Raw genomic sequence first — 15,934 nt, 5'->3', positions numbered from 1 at the left:
AACCCTAGGAATACTCTACTATTTTCGAAATTCACAAAGGGATTAGGGTTTACATACATTTTGATTATTGTTGTAAATAATCAATAAAACCCTTCTTGAACAAGCTCTAAAAAGCAAGCACCATAAATCTCGTGCCTTTGATGTTCCACAACCAAAACCCTAGAAAACCTAGAATAAAGAGGAGAGAGAGGGAGAAGAAGGAAATTTTGTTCCTAATACTCTTAGGAATGTCATGAACGAAAATTAATGACCTTGAGGTCCTATTTATAGTTTAGGTAACTTGCAAGCAAAGCAGAATCTGAACTGATTAAATAATAGATTTAATCCTAATTCAAATCATTTCCTTTTATGCAACCAGGAGGCTTCCAGAAACCTAGAAAGACTCCTAATTTCATTCACCCCTTAGATGATTCTAGAATTGCTTCTTTTGTTCAACTATTGAACAATTACAATTCATTCATTGCACCTTTAATTAATTTCAATTAATCCCAAATTAATTTCAGATTAATTCTGATTAATAATTAATTAATTCTAATTGATGTTTTATTAATTTATTAACCATATAAATTAACAAATCAATTATTTAGCTATTAATGTCATGTTAATTTATTAATCACATAACAAATTAACATATCAATTATCTATTCTCAATTAATATATATTAACAAAACCTTTCTCTCTCCTAATATCATTTCTAGCTATTTCTAGTTATGAGAGAAATCCAAAAGGACTTTGCTTTTATTTTTCAAGTTTATACCAATTTAGTTATGAGTTTAGACATCTTAATCCAACATTATTAAGATCGTGGAACTGAATGGTAAGAAAAGAACCCTCTATATAAGGGAAATTAAACCTCGAAAAACCTTCACATTGTTTGGCAAGCCTCGAATACAGATCTTTTATTTTATCTCATCCCTAAACATATCACTCGCAACGAAACTAAATGAGGTGGTAGGAAGCATAGCGTATGCCGGCAAAATTTGTTGATGTGTAAAATATGGGGAGTTGGATGTAACTACAACTAGTATATAATGAACTAATAATGCTAACGGTCATAAATTTGAGTCATAGATTTCATCTTCGTCTCTCGTTCGATTTATAGATTTACGGTTCTCGTGCCTAGAGTTTCACATTGATTCGTTGAATTTACAAAACATTTTCAGTTCTTTGTTGAATATTTTATGTATCAGATAAGTAATATTTTAAAATTTGTTTTGATTTGAGAAAAAAAAAAGTAGAAGTGAAGTGGTTTATGTTTCAATGTTAAAATATTTTGAAGGTTGAGTTTATCAATTTGTACATGGTATTAAAGCGAAGATTCGATTCTTGATCGTTCGTTAATGTGCTTTTATTTCTTTTTAAACATTGTTTAATGAGAAACCATAAATTGCTTATTTCATTATGTTAGATCGTCAAACCAACAAATAATTAACGGTTTAAAAAGGCAACTAGTTATACTAAAAGATAGCATAGTTAAAAAGGGTATCAAATCTACTGGGATACAGAACAATTAACTTATACCTCTTTGGCACAAGGTATATTAAATTGACACAAAAATAAAAAGTAAAATAAAATAAAATAGGGGTATTTTCACTTAACTATAAAAGAAGATTAAAATTAACTTGCAATAAAATAAAATAAAGCTATGAGTTTTGAAGAAAATCATATTTGAGATAATTATGGTTTCGTGTTCATTTCAACTATATGCAATTGATCATGAATTGACGTTTTGACATTTTTCAACATAAGTTGGTACTAGCAATATTAATAAGTTATACTTTTGTCAATTTATCTAGTCAAAACAAACTATTTAACTAGACCTAACTTCACTAACCTTGATCTAAATAAGTTCTTAAAATAAGGTTGAAAAGTTGTGTTAGATTCAATACTATTCCCAACAATACTCAATACTTCATGTAAGTTTGGGAGTGTAAAAATATGTGATTTTATGTTTACAACGAATTAAATCATAAGTTAAGAACCAATCGTTGTTTGTTACTTGTGTTAATTCATAAAACAAATACATATATTATAAACTAATTAACTTTACTATAAATCAAACCAATTCACGTGTCATGAGAAAAAATAAATTAAGTACTCTATTAGAAGCAAAACATAAGTTGAAATCAAGTCTAAAACATCAATCCCAGGAAATCAATCACATATTCGAATTAACAACTAGAATCGGAAAAAGAAGGGTTTTTTTTAGCGAATCATGGCTAAAATTGTGAATCCAAAGTTTAAATCAAACAAGTCTTTTTGCAAATTAAACGAAGTTTCTCCAAGTTGTGTTCTTTGAGGTTTCCTTGCTCAAAATGTCGTCTTATGTTGCTTCTAGTTGAGATAAAAAGGACCCCTGCGGCCCTTCTTATGTTTTAAAAGGCAGATCAATCACTTTTTAAGCTAGTTTATGATTGTTGCATATTTAATTAAGACAGCAAGTCACTTTTTGAGCTAGTTTATGATTGGGTTCCTTCTTTAAATCATTTAATATTCTTTGGTTTCCTTTGTTTTGCTAAGAAACTAAATGTAACTGACAAGTTTGAATCAGCTGAAAATGTGTGTTTTGGGGTTATTCTAGTAATTAAAAAGGCTATAAAGTTCTTAGGAATAATGATTCTATGAATATTTTTTTTTATAATGACCCGTTGCCTAGTTCATCAATACCCAATGATGAAATGGATGGTTTAAATGATAGAAATGTCAACCAGGTATCTGAATTTGGAGGTCAACCTTCGAGTGCTAGTCAGTTACTTGATTCTGACTTTGGCGGTCAAATTTTGAATACTAATCAGGTGCCTTTTGATGGGTAATGTGTTGATCAATGTCAAAATGGTAATGACATTTTTAATTCTAAAGGTCGGTGTCAAACTAATTCTGAATCTGAACAAGTAGAAATTGTTCATAAGGATAATATCGATTCTGAAAATACTAGGAGGTTTACTAGAGCGTCTTGGGTTTAAAAAAGGTTTGATGAGTTTGTTTAGAGGGTAAGTACAAGTTTGGGGGTAAAAAGAGGTAGTGGAGCTCTTTATGTTAGAACCTGATTCTTTGTGTTTTGTGATTAACCTTAATAAAATTGTTGAACCGATAGATTATGGTGATGTTTATTCTGGTCCTAATCGGGTTAGTGCAATAAATGAATAAATGGAAGTTTTATAAACTTGGATACTCACTGAGCTATTGTTGCTCGTAAATAGATTGGCTGCAAGTGGGTATACAAGATTAAATACAAATCCGTTGGTGAGGTGGATTGTTATAAAGCTAGGTTGGTGGCAAAATGTTATAGTCAATGTGAAGATCTCTCACATGTTGCAAAACTTGTAACATGTAGATGATTAATTGTTCTTCCCTTTAATTTGGATATTAATAATGTTTTTTTATGGGACTTTAGTTGTAGAAGTGTTTATATATATATATATATATATATATATATATATATATATACTGGATATTTTTCAAAAAGAAGACCAACGTTTTCAAATCGTTAAAGTTTTTGTATGGTATTAAACAAGCACCATGTAAAATAATGATTATTCTTTGTATACTAAAAGATATTTGACCCTGGTGTTGGTATATGTTGATGACATTCTAATGACCGGTTATTCTTTACCTGAATTTAAAAAGGAGAAAGACTATTTGAATACAAAATTCTTAATAAAGGACCTTGGTGTTTAAAATTATTTCTTTGGGATTGAGATAATAAATATACCTGGAAACGGAAAAATTTTCTTGATTTGTTGCATAAATATGGGCTTTTAGGTTGTAAACCTGTGCATAGTGCATACACCTCTACACTTATCCACCACTGTCAGCAGTGAAAGGATAGATTCAGTGATAGATATTTTAGTAACTGGGTTTACTAGTTATCAAAAAAGCTTATAGGTATTTATGGAAATAAAATAGAAGTTGAGCAGGATGAGAGATGAGATGATGACCGGTGGGACCCAGATTAAATTTCTTAAATGTGGTTTCGGGTTTAGAGTGACAAGATACAAATATGTGGGGTCTATTAATTTTTTTAAATATATAATAAAATAAATACATAAATAAGAAAATTAATTAAAAAATAAATTAATAAGGGCACAGTAGTCTTTTTAGGTAAGACAGACAAAACACACAACAAAAATAAATAGTATAGACCATCCCAATTAAAAAAAATAAGTTAAGGACCAAAAACACAAATTCCCCCAAACCATAGGGACCATTCGTGTAATTTACTGTTTGTTTTGTTCATATTTGGATAACTATTTTTTTTTTACATATCTAGGTAGGTAACGAACTTGTTAAAAGTGTTTACATCTAGGATGTAACCTGCTACAGCCGGTCATAATGGTCATATACGAACACTTCCAACAAGTTTGTTACCTAGATGTGTACAAAAAAAAAAGATAGTTACCCCGATATGAACATACCGAAAAGTTAATTACCTTAGCAAGCCATTTTCCCTTTTTTAAACTAAATTACAAATATGGTCCTTGTATGTTTTTTTAAAACCAACTACCAAAAGATGTAGACATTAAAAAACCAGAATCTTTGTGATGAAATTTTTGTGAAGAAACACAAATCAAAAACGCTGAAAAAAAGAGATAACAAGAAATCACTCTTAAACTACAAACATGAATATCGTGTTCAACTCAACTCAACTGGTGATTCATTCACTAACCAAACTCCATCACAGTCCACACATATACCGTGTCTTGACATAACATGAAAAGAGAATTAACAACCAAATACAAAATACAAATACAATGAGTAGAGAATAGAGCAGAGTCAAAAAACAACTAACCAGAAACCCAACAAAACCAAACAAAACCACATTTATTACTTAGAAGCACTTCCTGTGGACAATGGATGGACCAGACTCATCATATTCACCCTTTGAGATCCACATCTGTTCATTCAGTCACATAATCAAAACCAATTATAGCAAAACATTATGAATGAAAATTTCTTTGTATTTGAAAATTGAAAGACGTCGCTATAATATAAAGAAATGAATGAAAGGATTTTGATATATACCTGTTGGAAGGTACTGAGAGAAGCAAGGATGGAGCCTCCGATCCAGACACTGTACTTTCTCTCAGGTGGAGCAACCACCTTAATCTTCATGCTACTGGGAGCCAAGGCAGTAATCTCCTTACTCATCCTATCAGCAATTCCAGGAAACATAGTGGACCCACCACTAAGCACAATATTCCCATAAAGATCCTTCCTGATATCCACATCACACTTCATGATCGAATTATAAGTCGTCTCGTGGATTCCGGCTGCTTCCATTCCGATCAACGACGGCTGGAAAAGCACCTCTGGGCACCGGAATCTTTCAGCTCCGATCGTGATGACCTGTCCGTCCGGCAACTCGTAGTTCTTTTCCACTGATGAGCTGGACTTGGCGGTTTCAAGTTCTTGTTCGAAGTCGAGTGCCACGTAGGCGAGCTTCTCTTTCATGTCACGCACGATTTCACGTTCTGCTGTGGTGGTGAACATGTAACCTCGTTCCGTTAGGATTTTCATCAGGGAGTCTGTCAGGTCACGCCCCGCCAGGTCAAGACGGAGGATGGCATGAGGGAGGGCGTACCCTTCATAGATTGGGACTGTGTGGGAGACACCATCACCAGAATCCAACACGATACCTATCAATTTTTCAAAGGAATTAGAGAAAAAATGCAACGTACTTTTGGTTCTTTCTATTACAATTTACAGCATTGTACTATAAGGTGTAAGATGAAGGACAACTAACCGGTTGTACGACCACTGGCATACAGGGAAAGCACAGCCTGGATAGCAACATACATGGCAGGAACATTGAATGTCTCAAACATGATTTGAGTCATCTTCTCTCTATTGGCCTTGGGGTTCAGAGGTGCCTCAGTGAGAAGAACAGGGTGCTCTTCAGGTGCGACACGAAGTTCATTGTAGAAAGTGTGATGCCAAATCTTTTCCATGTCATCCCAGTTGCTCACAATTCCATGCTCAATTGGATATTTTAAGGTAAGAATACCTCTTTTAGATTGTGCCTCATCTCCAACATAAGCGTCTTTCTGGCCCATACCTACCATGACACCAGTGTGACGTGGTCTACCAACAATACTAGGGAACACTGCCCTTGGAGCATCATCACCAGCAAACCCAGCCTGTATATTTAACAAAGTATCAAACCAATTACATCTAGATACAACAGAAGCACCAAATTGATTTAATTCAAGAAAGCATAAGATTTTTCTGCTAAATGTAAGAAGTAGCAATGTACTTTCATTTATATGTGCATTATAGGATCCTACTTTCATTTCTTTCTATTACAGCATTCTACTTTTTAACTTTTTATTTCTTATTACATTCTTTGAAATAACAACTCAACTATAGCACCAAAAATTGCTTTGCATTTGAATCCCATTGCTAAAATTGAGTATATTCTTTAAGGTACAATGTTGTAATAAGAAGAAATGAAAGTAGAATGTTGTAATAAGCAAATAAATGAAAGAATGTAGATATTTCTTGCATTAACCAGATTCGCAAAGCAGAATATTATGAGCTAAATGCAAGATATAGCAACGTACTTTCATTTATTTGAGTATTAAGGCATGGCACTTTGAAGAATCCATCTTATTATAGCATTATACTTCAAAATTCTATCCAATTGTAACAGTGGAAACTGCTATGCATTTGGATAATATTGCTACAATTCAGTAAATTTTTTGAAGTAGAATGTTTTAATGCGAAGAAACGAAAGTAGGATGCTATAATAAACAAATCAATGAAATTATGTTGTTCTTTCTTGCATTTAGCCCTGATACTTTTTAATGGCATAAAAACATAGATCCTGTTCGGATCAAGTCTGGTATGCACAACTACTAGTTTGAAAGACTAGAGTGATACCAGTTGGCCGAAGACCATGGATCCTAATAATACAACTAACCATATAAATAAAGATCGCTTGTCAATAACAAAGTACACTAACCTTCACCATTCCAGTTCCATTGTCACAAACAAGGGGCTGAATATCCTCAGTGTCGGCCATTTTCTATAAGACTGTACCAAAAACATGAAAAATAAGTTAGTTGAGGACATCAAAGTCTTTCTCCCAATAGTATTCATGGAATTTTGTTCTCATCCCAAAGAAATATGCAGAGATATTCCAAAATGTTAGCATATACGGTGAAACGAAATGTATGTAATTTAGACGGATCATAAATCACCTAGCTAAAGATCAAATAACTAAACGTGATAAATCCAACCCAAATCAGTATGAATGCATGAACAGATCTGAGTTCTTCCGATTTGAAATAACACTCACACTACATCAGACATAATTTTTAAAGCACAGATCCACCGAACTCAAAACAGATCAAACAAAAGAACAGAAATCTGAGGGTAAAATAAAGGAAATCCAACAATACAACATCTTCATCAAACAAAAGCAACTGATAGACCTATAAATACGCCTTTTGTTCTAATGAATGTGAACGGATACAGATCGGAAACTTAAAAGCAACAAAATTAGAAGAAAAACAAAGAGATTCAAGCAGAAACAGCTAAATCTTCGAATATTCCATGTATCCTTATGAGTGTGAACTGATTCAGATCGGGAACTCGAAGCAACAAAATCGCTATAAAAACGAAGAAATTCAAGCTAAAACAGAATTCATGATAGCGACAACTAACCTTTGACTTGATATCTTGCTACTAACTAGAAACGGATAGAAGAAGAAGATCGGAGCAAAGTTTTCCGATGGCCGGCCGCTTAACCCTAAGCTTACGCTTCGCTGTGTGTTTTCTCGCTTTGATTTTTTGAGTTGAAAAGGAAAGAATTTAGGGAGTTTTCTATTACAAATGAGATGATTCCGACCACGAGGAATGTTAGGGTGACGTGGCGGTGACAGGCATTCTGAATGCAAGCTGTACGATCTTCGATTTTCGGTGTTGATTCCAACTTGAAATCTTGGCCGTCCGATTTTCGATCTGCTCACAAAAGATGTTATGGGTTGGTATATAAGAATTTATTTTTCCTTATTAAAAAAACTAAATATTTGCTTCCACATAAATTCTTATTAGAGTTTTAATCAAATACTCATTAAATATTGACAAAATTATATAAATGGTCATGTGGTTGAAATAATTGACCAATTCTAGTCCTTATGACAAATTTAGTGCATAGATGGTCTATATGGTTTCAAAATCTTGTAAAGACAATCTTTTTGGTTAACAATATTAACTTTTTCAGTTAAATCTCTTGTAAAATGACACATTTGTCCTTCCTACCATAGGGACCATTATGTACTTTATTCTTGTCATAGGGACCATTTATGTAACGTCATCGGTTATTTATAATTATTTTTATTTAATTTATTTGTATTACTATGATTTAGATTTTTTTGACTTTTTGTTCAAATATATTATTTAATGTTTTTTTATATTTTTTCTCTTACATTTTTTGATATTTTGTTCGTATAATTTTTTCTAATTTTTTGACATTTTTTTCGAATACATTTATTAATATTTCTTTTGACTTTTTGTTTGAATACTTTCTTCTATTTTTTTTTTACTTTTGTTCGAATATATTTTTTAATGTTTTTTCTACATTTTGTTTGTTTGTATTTATTAAAGATTTCATGGTCATTGTAATCATAACTCCTAACTTAATTCAATTACAATCATATTTTCCTTTTTTTGTTTTTTTTAATATAGATAAGGTGTTATAAGTATTATTTTATAATTCAAATATATAACTATATAACACATATAAGGTTGTATAATTATTATTTTTGTAAAGCTTTTTATAAACATTTTTAATAAAAAAATAATTTTTTTTTTGTTAAACTTGAATATGGTTAATATAAATTAGGTACACATAGGCTAACCTAAGGTTGTCTCGTAGTCTTGACAAGAGTGTCCATGTCATTTCATATTGGACTTAACTTTAGTATTTTCAAGTTATTTAATTCTTTTAGACATTTTTTTCCGATTAGCCTATCTATATTAATCATATTCACATTGAACAAAGTTTTTTATATATTTTTAAAAAATGTTTATAAAAGACTTTACAAAAATAATAATTATATAACCTTATATGTGTTATATAGTTATATTTTTGAATTAAAAATAATAATTATATAACCTTATATATATTAAAAGGACAAAAAAATAGAAAAATATGATTGTAAGTGAATTAAGTTATGAATTATGACTATACTGACCATGAAATCTTTAACAAATATAAACAAACAAAATGTAAAAAAGAAAAAAATCATTAAAAATATATATTTGAACAAAACGTCAATAGAAGAAATTATTCAAGCAAAAAGTCAAAATAAATATTAATAAATGTATTCGAATAAAACGTCAAAAAATTAGAAAAAATTATACGAACAAAATATCAAAAAATGCAAGCAAAAAAAATAAAAATAAAAACATCAAATATATATATTCGAACAAAACGTCAAAAAAATTCTAAATCATAGAAATATAAATAAATTAAATAAAAATAATAATAAATAATAGACAAAGTTATATAAATGGTCCCTGTGGCTGGAACAAATTACATAAATGGTCCTTATGTCGTGAAGGGCAAATGGGTTATTTCACAAGGAAATTAACTGAAAAAGTTAACACCGTTAGCCAAAAGGGCTGTCTTTGCAAGATTTTTAAACCACAGGGACCATCTACGCACAAAATTTGTCATAAGGAACAAAGTTGGTCAATTGTTTCAACCATAAGGACCATTTATGTAATTTTGTCTTATATATTCCATATAGCCTTTTGTAACTCTATAAACTCATAAATATTTGCAAAAAATACAAACCTGTTTTTATGTTATATTTGATAATAAATGATAAAATTGTTATTTTTACAATCTATTATATATATTTATATAGTAAGTCATAGTTTAATACAATTATTCTTTCATTAATGTAGAGTTTAATACAACTATTTTTTCATTAATTCATATTTCAATATGCTAATTCGTTCTTAATATAATTCAATCATAAACTCTACCTCCACCAGTACTAACCACCACCGCCATCCTTTCTTCCTCCTACCACCATCGGGTCCACCACCATCGTGGTTACCTACTAACGCAACTAGGGATCCAAACGAGGCGACCACCAGGCTCGTCTCGTTTAATTTTTTTAGGCTTGAGCTCGAGTTCGACTCGTTTCGAGCCTTACAATACTAAGCTCGAGATCAGCTCCTTTAGAATTATACATGCTCGGGCTCAACTCGTATACGGTATGTCCTAATTCCCTAAATTATTGTTTATTAAAATAGATTTCGAGTCGAACTTTTAACGAGTCGATCCTAAGTAGCTCATGAAAAGTTTGACTTGTTGCACAACTAACCGCCGCCACCCTTCCTTCCTCCTACCACCATCAGATTTGGATCTCTTACACTCTTGCAATATCCAAAAAATCATAATTTAATATATTAATTCGCTTATAACTCACAGTTTAATACACCAGTTTAGGACTCTCACTTACATTTTAACATGATATTTCAGACACCCATCCAAGTATTGACGGCTTAAAACGTATAGATCTTATAGATGCATTTCATACAAACAGCTTGTGTACATCTTGTTTTCAGAAGTTCAATCTCTAAAATATACAACCAAAGAATAGATCATAGGGATAGATATATTCTGAAAATGGGGGTTCATGACAGTAAGGGTAGGCGGTGGTTTACGGCAGTAACAATGACTATGGTTTCAGATCTAAGATATTCTTACAGTACTGCTCATTTTTGCTAATTTCCCTCGTCGGAGAAGTAGGACGCCAAATCGGGTGTGACAAACGGCGGTAATGGTTTAGCGTTCAGAAGGCGGCAAAGGTGATGATTCCAAATCTAATACATTTCATATATTAGTGAATATACTGTGGTTTTAATGGCAGTGTTTGACGAGAGAAGAATAAACAACAACAATGGAAGTTGACGTGTAAGAAGGAGAGCATGACGGCGGTAGCGTTGCGATGGTGATAGTAGTAGGGCCTTTGTTGGCGGCAACAACAAGTTTCGTCGAAGGAACGAAGAAGCAAATGAAAGTGCTTGATTTTTTATGTTTAGTGAGGGTCTATGAATCAGTTCTAGATCTGATGTTTATGAGTTGCATCATGTTATAAGAAAATAAAAAGTTGACAAACATACCATTCACATTTAGGAGTTCCTAGAGTTCATAACCTTTAAGAGTTTCTATGTGAACTTTCAAACGATTGATCGATCTCTCATAATGATTTGTTAACATAAATTTCAAAACTATGTTGTATTTGGAATCATTTATTTGAAATGTGTTGTTTGAGTCATATGTCTTTAAAAAGTTAATTGGATTGAAAAGTTCGGTCATATATATATATATATATATATATATATATATATATATATATATATATATATATATATATATATAATATGATTAGTTATATTATATATAACTAATCATATTATATATATATATTATGTATATATGACAAATATGATTAGTTATATAAAAAAAATTAAAAATAATCAAAATTTTGTATATTTTCAGAGTAACCATTTTTAGAGATGACAAGAGAAGAGGTAACCCATCTGCAAAAAAGTAAATGCATTGATGTCATTATTGTTTTGCTGATAATGGCGTCGATGAGCCGAAAAATGAGCCAAAATATCTTGGGAATTAGCCTCTAATGGTGCCATTATATAAGTTTCAAAAAAACACTTCCTCATTTTATATGTTATAATTTTGCATATTATAAGAAAACTCTCTATGAAAAGTATCTTGTATTCTTGTTTATAATAATCTAAAAACCTTCAAATGACTTATAATTTGGATATAAACATCTAATTAAAAAAAAATATATAAACTAGGATTTTACCCGACGCATGTTGCGATGATAATTATAAATTTAAGAAGTAATAGAAAGTAAAATGTTGGATTAAGGGGTCTAAGGTCTTAACTAAATTGGTATAATATTAATGAATAAAAGCAAAGTCCTTTTTGGGTTGCCCTCATAGATAGAATTGATATTAGATGGGAGATAAAATGATTTCTCAATATATTATATGATTAATATATTAATTAGAAATAGTTAATAATTAATTTTGAATTAATTACAATTAGTTGGAATTGATTAATTATTAATCAGAATTAATCTAAAATTAATTCGGGATTAACTGAAATTAACTCAAGGTGCAATGGTTGAATTGTAATTGTTCAATAGTTGAACAAAAAAAACAATTCCAGAACCATCCAATCATGGACGATTTTAAGGAGGGATTCTAGGGTTTCTGGAAACCTCTTGGGAGTTGATAAGAAAATGATTTGAACTAGGGATTAAATCTAATATTTACTTGTTCAAATATGGATTTATCCGCAAGTTACCTAAACTATAAATAGGACCCTTAGGCATCAAAATTTTTGATTTATCATACATAGAAGGCGAAATACGAATTTCACGTCTTTCTCCTCTCTCTCTCTTTTAAGTTCTAGTGTTCTAGGGTGTAACGTCCCAAAAATACTGATAAAAATTTTTATTTTTAAACCATCAAGTCATACAGCCATATATATTCCAAACCAATAAGGTAAAAATGTATTTGTAAAACATCGGCGTAAATCAAAAGCAACCAATGCGGAAAAAGCCATTAGGGGATGTTGTGCAGTTAAGCCGGACCCTTCCCTTTGGAACAGGAAGTACCTAAAAAAATGTTAAACCACAAACCGTAAGCACAAAGCTTAGTGAGTTCCCTAAAATACCACATAATATACATATAATTGTCATGGGTTGCCCCCATGGTCTTTTCCCCAGAAATGTCATGGGCTACCCCCATGGTCTTACATCCAAGTATCATAGGCTACCCCCATGGTCTTCCTTGAAATGTCATGGCTACCCCTATGGTTTAACATCCAAGTGTTATTGACTACCCCCATCGTCTTTCATGAAGTTACCATGGGCTACCCCCATGGTCTTTCATACAAATGCCACAAGCTACCCCGTGGGTCTTCCATGCAAATATCACAAAGACAACTAGCACCCTACATAATATAGTGACAAGACTCACCTTGCCGACGTAGTCCACAACTAACAGCTCTCACAGCCAATGAATGGGTGTTAATCACCTCTTAATAAACCGCACAAGGTAAACCCTAAGTATACCTTCTAAAAATAGAAATTTGACCAAAAGTCAAACTATACCAAAAGTCAACGGTCAAAGTCAAAGTCAACGGTCAACGTCACCATTAGCTGGCCTTCACATTGTGACCAACCCATGGTAACGTCGTGGCGAACACACTCGACTCGATCCCAACTCAGTCACGATCCAACTCAGCCGATTCAGACAACCCAATCAGTAGTCACCACGACGTGGACCCTACTTGGTCACGTCGTAAACACGTCAAGACAACATAATCGTGTATCCCCCAGTGGCCACGTCGTGGCAGACAGGGTGTCACGTCGTGGAAACTAGGTATAGACAAAGTTAATGGGTTAAGTTGTTTTCCTCCATTCGAAGAGCTTCAAAGCTCAGATCTGATTCTTACCAAGGTCTTGATGGATAAAGTTTCCAACTTTATCCATTAACACATCCCAATATGTCGAGATCTCTAACCCCATGTCCTTAATGGCAACTTGGGGCATAAAGTCAACCATTAAGAACTTAATCCTTAAGATCTTAAGACCAGAATTTCCAAAAGAGTTTTCTACTCCCAAACCCCCATAAAAATCATTGCTTTATGGACATGCATTTCCAATGCATGTCTCCTTCCATCTTGGTGTTTTCTAGCCAATAGGGTTTGAGTGACCTTTAACCTTTCAAGTCTTTGATCTTGTGGGTTAGGGATAATTATTGGAGGAGGTGGAGGAAGTGAAGTTCCACTACAGCACAAAGAAGGGATTAATCTTTCACCTTGATTGTCTTGTGGAATATCATCTTTAAGAAGAAAGGATTCGGGAAGACCATAGTAGTCTGAACTAGACACCTACAAGGGAGAAATTCAAGTTTAGTTGATTTAATTCCTTTATATAACACACAAATGAAATATTAAGGCTAGGACCCAACACAATATTTCACAATTCGGAAGAGGGATGCCGTAATCCAATTGCAAAATATTTTAAAGGTAGGTAAATGACGATTTACCAATTTCCACCATGAAAAACGAAATTGATTATTAAGTTTTAAATGAATTAAAATTCCTAGATCCTTTGAGATTCATTGAACTTTTCAATGGCATGTTTAAATCTCGATTGTACCCTTCAAGTTTGTGACTGGGATGCCGAGAATCACAAACAAGGTGTGAATAACCATGTAAATTAGCTTGGTACACCCAATGTTACAAATCACCTAATCAATGTGTCGGTTAACCACACACGCTCCATTGATATATGATTAACATTAAGCTACCATTTTCCACGCAATGTCAGTCCCAGATTAGTGTACCGGTTAACCACACACACTCCACTAACGACTTATCAAGGTGCAAAGTGCAATTTCATGGGATAACACCATATTCACATTTTCCTAAAGTAACTAAGATTGAGAATTTAATAAAAGTTTAGTTACTTTATAATTATCACTATACTTTTAATGGAAATTAATGTCTTATCTTACCCGTTCGGCTAACGACCCTCCACAAGTTAAGGAAGCGGTGGGTGAGAGTGGACACCCATTAAACTGCCTTTTTATAGGCAGTAACCTTATACCCCCGATATAGACCGGCTTCGTGAATGAGACCTACTAACGGTAAGACTGACTTGTCTTATACATATATATATATATATATATATATATAATTATTAAACTTATAATAATATAATAGTATAAGGGTTGAATTTTAACTTTTAAAACTCTAGGGTTTGGAACTAAAGTATTCAAAAGTGAGACTTTACAAATTCCGAAACATGAGGACAAGTTTTGAAACTTGTCAAAACTTTTGGTTTCCATAACTTATGAGTTTAATGTGGTTTTTATGAAAAACTTTTCAAGTTCCATAACTTGAGGACAAGTTATAGAAGGCTTTAAAACCATTTAAAATGACTCTTAAAATGAGACCTTTTATTTTCCATAACTTATGAGTTTTAATAACCTTTTAAAAGAAAACCTTTTCACTTTCCATAACTTGAGGAAAAGTTATGGATTTCATTAAGGCAATTAGATCATATTTTTAACTAACAAAAATTATCAAATAATTTATTCATGATCTAACTAAACTCATAAGAACAAGATAATTCATATCATCAATCTTCAAGAAATCAGTCTAATCATATAAACTAATACAAATCTTGAAATTATGAAAATTATCTTTAAATTGGACAAGCATGATCATTACCTTATGAAAAACAGATTTCATGGTTCAAAAAACAGTTTGGGGTAATGATCCTAATCCAATTTCTGGTCAAAACTCGAAATTCTGCACACTGGAGCACCAACTCAACGAGTACATGAACTGGACTCGTCGAGTTGGTCCATTTCTGAGTGGACTCGTCGAGTCACCCAGTGGACTCGGCGATTTCACCATTCAGAATGAAAAAATCGATTTTTACAGCTTTGAAACTTAAGCAATGCATCAAATATAATAGAAAACAACTCATGGCTCTGATACCACTGTTGGGTTTTGTATACTACAACATCATATGGTGCACATACAAACCTAAAAGCTTTGGATCTATGTTTTCTCTAATTATACATGCAATATTGTTTCCAAAGCTTTAAGCTTACAACTAGCATACAATTGATATAATCAACATAGAAATGGGTTATAGAATTACCTCTTTGTTGTAGCTTGTAGATTTGGCCTTTAAAAACTTAGTGCCCCAAGTGCGACACCTCAAATGGTTCACAACACACCTTGGACAAAGGATGACTTATGAGAGAATTTATGCACACTAAAATCGGCTATGGATCTCCAAGAACACTCTAGCAAAACTCGTGCAACCAATTTTAGGCTATAGGGTGTCATATATATAGT

General features: G+C 32.3%; 1 protein-coding gene across 1 annotated transcript; it reads right to left on the bottom strand.

Annotated features, from left to right (window-relative positions):
- Window positions 1-4,626: 4,626 nt before the first annotated feature.
- On the bottom strand, window positions 4,627-7,804 carry LOC145128796 (actin-7-like). The gene is made up of 5 exons (XM_079063599.1): window positions 7,666-7,804; window positions 6,962-7,032; window positions 5,744-6,137; window positions 5,023-5,636; window positions 4,627-4,894 (listed from the first exon to the last, which is right to left on the bottom strand). Exons 2-5 carry the CDS (start codon window positions 7,019-7,021, stop codon window positions 4,829-4,831), a joined length of 1,134 nt encoding a protein of 377 aa, XP_078919725.1. The 5' UTR covers window positions 7,022-7,032; window positions 7,666-7,804; the 3' UTR covers window positions 4,627-4,828.
- Between the last annotated feature and the right edge of the window lie 8,130 nt (window positions 7,805-15,934).

This window comes from Lactuca virosa, chromosome 8, assembly GCF_052849685.1.
Source record: "Lactuca virosa cultivar CGN04683 chromosome 8, Lactuca_virosa_CGN04683_v6, whole genome shotgun sequence".
NCBI classification, from domain to species: Eukaryota; Viridiplantae; Streptophyta; class Magnoliopsida; order Asterales; family Asteraceae; genus Lactuca; species Lactuca virosa.
This window is presented reverse-complemented; position numbering and strand designations above follow the sequence as displayed.